The 3,432-nt window shown below is 45.2% G+C and overlaps 1 protein-coding gene across 1 annotated transcript in view; it reads left to right on the top strand.

The window, feature by feature from the left end:
- Positions 1-1,092, top strand: part of LOC112072501 (2-acylglycerol O-acyltransferase 2-A) — a 34,658-nt gene extending 33,566 nt beyond the window's left edge. Inside the window, exon 3 of the mRNA XM_024139900.2 lies at positions 247-1,092. Within this exon, the coding sequence (XP_023995668.2) occupies positions 247-401 (155 nt within the window). The 3' untranslated portion in view covers positions 402-1,092. The remainder of the gene's footprint in view (positions 1-246) is intronic.
- Positions 1,093-3,432: the final 2,340 nt, after the last annotated feature.

Below are 3,432 nucleotides of genomic sequence, written 5' to 3'. Positions count from 1 at the left end.
GCATCCACTGGAATATAGCCTACCCACTGAGAGAGAGAGAGAGGGGGTCTGGACCACTGGAATAGGCCTACCACTGGGAGAGAGAGAGAGAGGGGTCTGGACCACTGGAATAGGCCACTCCACTGGAGAGAGAGAGGAGGGGGGTCTGGCATCACTGGAATAGGCCTACCCACCTGAGAGAGAGAGAGGCGGGGTCTGGATACTCACATGGAATAGGCCTACCCACATCTCTCTCTCTCTCTCCAGTGGGTAGGCCTATTCCAGTGGTCCAGACCCCCTCTCCCACTAAGGATGATATAGACGGTCTCCATTCTCTCTACCTGGAGGGCCTCACTACGGTGTTTGAAGACAACAAGGACAACTACGGCATTGCACCAGACAAACACCTCCACTTCATCTAGACACACATCTGTGTGAAGAGTTGTTCACACGTATAATCAGAAGAAAAATAAGATTTACAGATGAACCCAAAGATGCTGCAACACCTTGTAGAGTTCTAGCTGGAGGTTAGGGTTCTGTAGGGTTTTATAAAACATCACAATACGTTGCAGAGCGTTGGATTTGCCTGCTGTGGGGCAAGGAGACCCCCGACAACTGCGTGCCATTTTCAAGGAATTGTTAAATAAATGTTGTAATATCAGCATCTCTTGAAGAGCTTAGTCAGAACAACAAATGTCAGATTATTCCATGGAAAACGGTTCCACACATGTAGCTCTATCAGAGTTATACAGCAAGAAACTGCTTTCATGATCAGTAAACATCAATGATCATGTAGTTTCAGAGACGGGTAGCCTATCTATATCGGCAACCGTTAATTGGATATTTGAGTGATATGAAATACACTGAACAAAAATATAATCGCAACGTAAAGTGTTTGTCCAATGTTTCATGAGCTAAAATAAAAGATCCCAGAAAATGTTCCATACAAACAAAAATATTATTTCTCTCAAATGTTGTGGACAAATTTGTTTACCTCCCTGTTAGTGAGTGTTTTTCATTTGCCAAGATAATCCATCCACCTGTCAGGTGTGGCATATCAAGAAACTGATTAAACGGCATCATATGGCAGCAGTTTTACGGGCGCCTAACCAATTGTGCTATTGTGTTTGTTTTTTCACGTCATTTGTAACTTATTTTATACATAATGTTTCTGCCACCGTATCTTACGGCAGAAAAGAGCTTCTGGATATCAGGACAGCGATCACTCACCTCGGATTAGACTAAGATTTTTTCTTCAACAAGCAGGACGCACAGGATGTCCTTCAGACACCTGACAAGGCCAACATCCCTGTCACTGGCAAGAGAAAGAGACGCAGGTACAGAGGACACAGAGCAGGGTCACTCATAAGGATCCGCAGACGGTGAGTGGGAAAGCTGCCGTTAGCGTTCAATATTACTTGCCAATGTGCAATCTTGGACAATAAATTAGACGAGGTACGATCACGAATATCCTACCAACGGGACATCAAAAACTGTAACATCTTATGTTTCACGGAATCCTGGCTGAATGCCGACATGGATATTGAGCTAGCGGGATACACGCTGTACCGGCTAGATCGAACAGCACACTTCGGTAAGATGAGGGGGTGAGGTCTGTGCATATATGTAAACAACAGCTGGTGCACAAAATCTAAGGAAGTCTCTAGATTTTGCTCGCCTGAAGTAGAGTATCTTATGATAAGCTGTAGACCACACTATTTGCCTAGAGAGTTTTCATCCATACTTTTCGTGGCTGTTTATTTACCACCACAGACGGATGCTGGCACTAAGACCGCACTCAGTCAGCTGTATAAGGAAATAAACAAACAGGAAACCACTCACCCAGAGGCGGCGCTCCTAGTGCCCGGGGACTTTAATGCAGGGAAACTAAAATCAGTCTTACCAAATTTCTATCAAAATGTTAAATGGGCAACCAGAGGGGGAAAAAATCTAGAAATAAAAAATWATTATTATTTCACMTCTATTTAACCAGGTAGGCCAGTTGAGAACAAGTTCTCATTTACAACTGAGACCTGGCCAAGATAAAGCAGTGCGACACAAACAACAACACAGAATTACACATGGAATAAACAAATGTACAGTCAATAACACAATAGAAAAAGTCTATATACAGTGTGTGCAAATGGGGTCAGGAGATAAGGCAATAAATAGGCCATTGTAGTGTAGTATTTACAATTTAGCAAATTAAACACTGGAGTGATAGATGTGCAGATGATGATGTGCAAGTAGAGATACTGGTGTGCAAAAGAGCAAAAAAGTAAATAAAAACAATATGGGGATGAGGTAGGTAGATTGGATGGGTTATTTACAGATGGGCTGTGTACAGCTGCATCGATCGGTAAGCTGCTCAGATAGCTGATGCTTAAAGTTAGTGAGGGAGATGTAAGTCTCCAACTTCAGGGATTTTTGCAATTTGTTCCAGTCATTCAGTCATCATGGAGGTATATCTCACTGGCAGCAGAGAACATTCAGTCATCATGGAGGTATATCTCACTGGCAGCAGAGAACATTCAGTCATCATGGAGGTATATCTCACTGGCAGCAGAGAACTGTGGGTAGAGCTGGAGTCATCATGGCTAACAGATAACTGGAAGGACCAGTGAGATATACCTGCTGGAGCGCGTGCTACGGGTGGGTGTTGTTATGCTGACCAGTGAGATATACCTGCTGGAGCGCGTGCTACGGGTGGGTGTTGCTATGCTGACCAGTGAGATATACCTGCTGGAGCGCAACGGGTGGGTGTTGCTATGCTGACCAGTGAGATATACCTGCTGGAGCGCGAGAGACGGACACCAGTTAAGAGAGAGAAGGGAGAGAGACGGACACCAGTTAAGAGAAGAGAAGGGAGAAAGACGGACACCAGTTAAGAGAGAGAAGGGAGAAAGACGGACACCAGTTAAGAGAGAGAAGGGGGAGAGACGGACACCAGTTAAGAGAGAGAAGGGGGAGAGACGGACACCAGTTAAGAGAGAGAAGGGAGAAAGACGGACACCAGTTAAGAGAGAGAAGGGAGAGAGACGGACACCAGTTAAGAGAGAGAAGGGAGAGAGACGGACACCAGTTAAGGGAGAGAGACGGACACCAGTTAAGAGAGAGAAGGGAGAGAAGGACACCAGTTAAGAGAGAGAAGGGAGAGAGACGGACACCAGTTAAGAGAGAGAAGGGAGAGAGACGGACACCAGTTGGGAGAGAGACGGACACCAGTTAAGAGAGAGAAGAAAGACCGAGCAAAACCGAAGTGATTTCTTTGATATATTTTATTTTCCGTCTTAGTAAAGTTGTTTTGTGGACTAAAGCCTCCCTGTCTCTGTGTCAATCTCTGCATGTTCAACCAACACCCCACGGTTTACCACAGCTCGCTTCGAGGCAAGCAACACTGAGGCATGCATGAGAGCATCAGCTGTTCCGGGCGACTGTGTGATCACGCTTTCC

Source organism: Salvelinus sp. IW2-2015, unplaced genomic scaffold, assembly GCF_002910315.2.
Source record: "Salvelinus sp. IW2-2015 unplaced genomic scaffold, ASM291031v2 Un_scaffold1946, whole genome shotgun sequence".
NCBI classification, from domain to species: domain Eukaryota; kingdom Metazoa; phylum Chordata; class Actinopteri; order Salmoniformes; family Salmonidae; genus Salvelinus; species Salvelinus sp. IW2-2015.
This window is presented reverse-complemented; position numbering and strand designations above follow the sequence as displayed.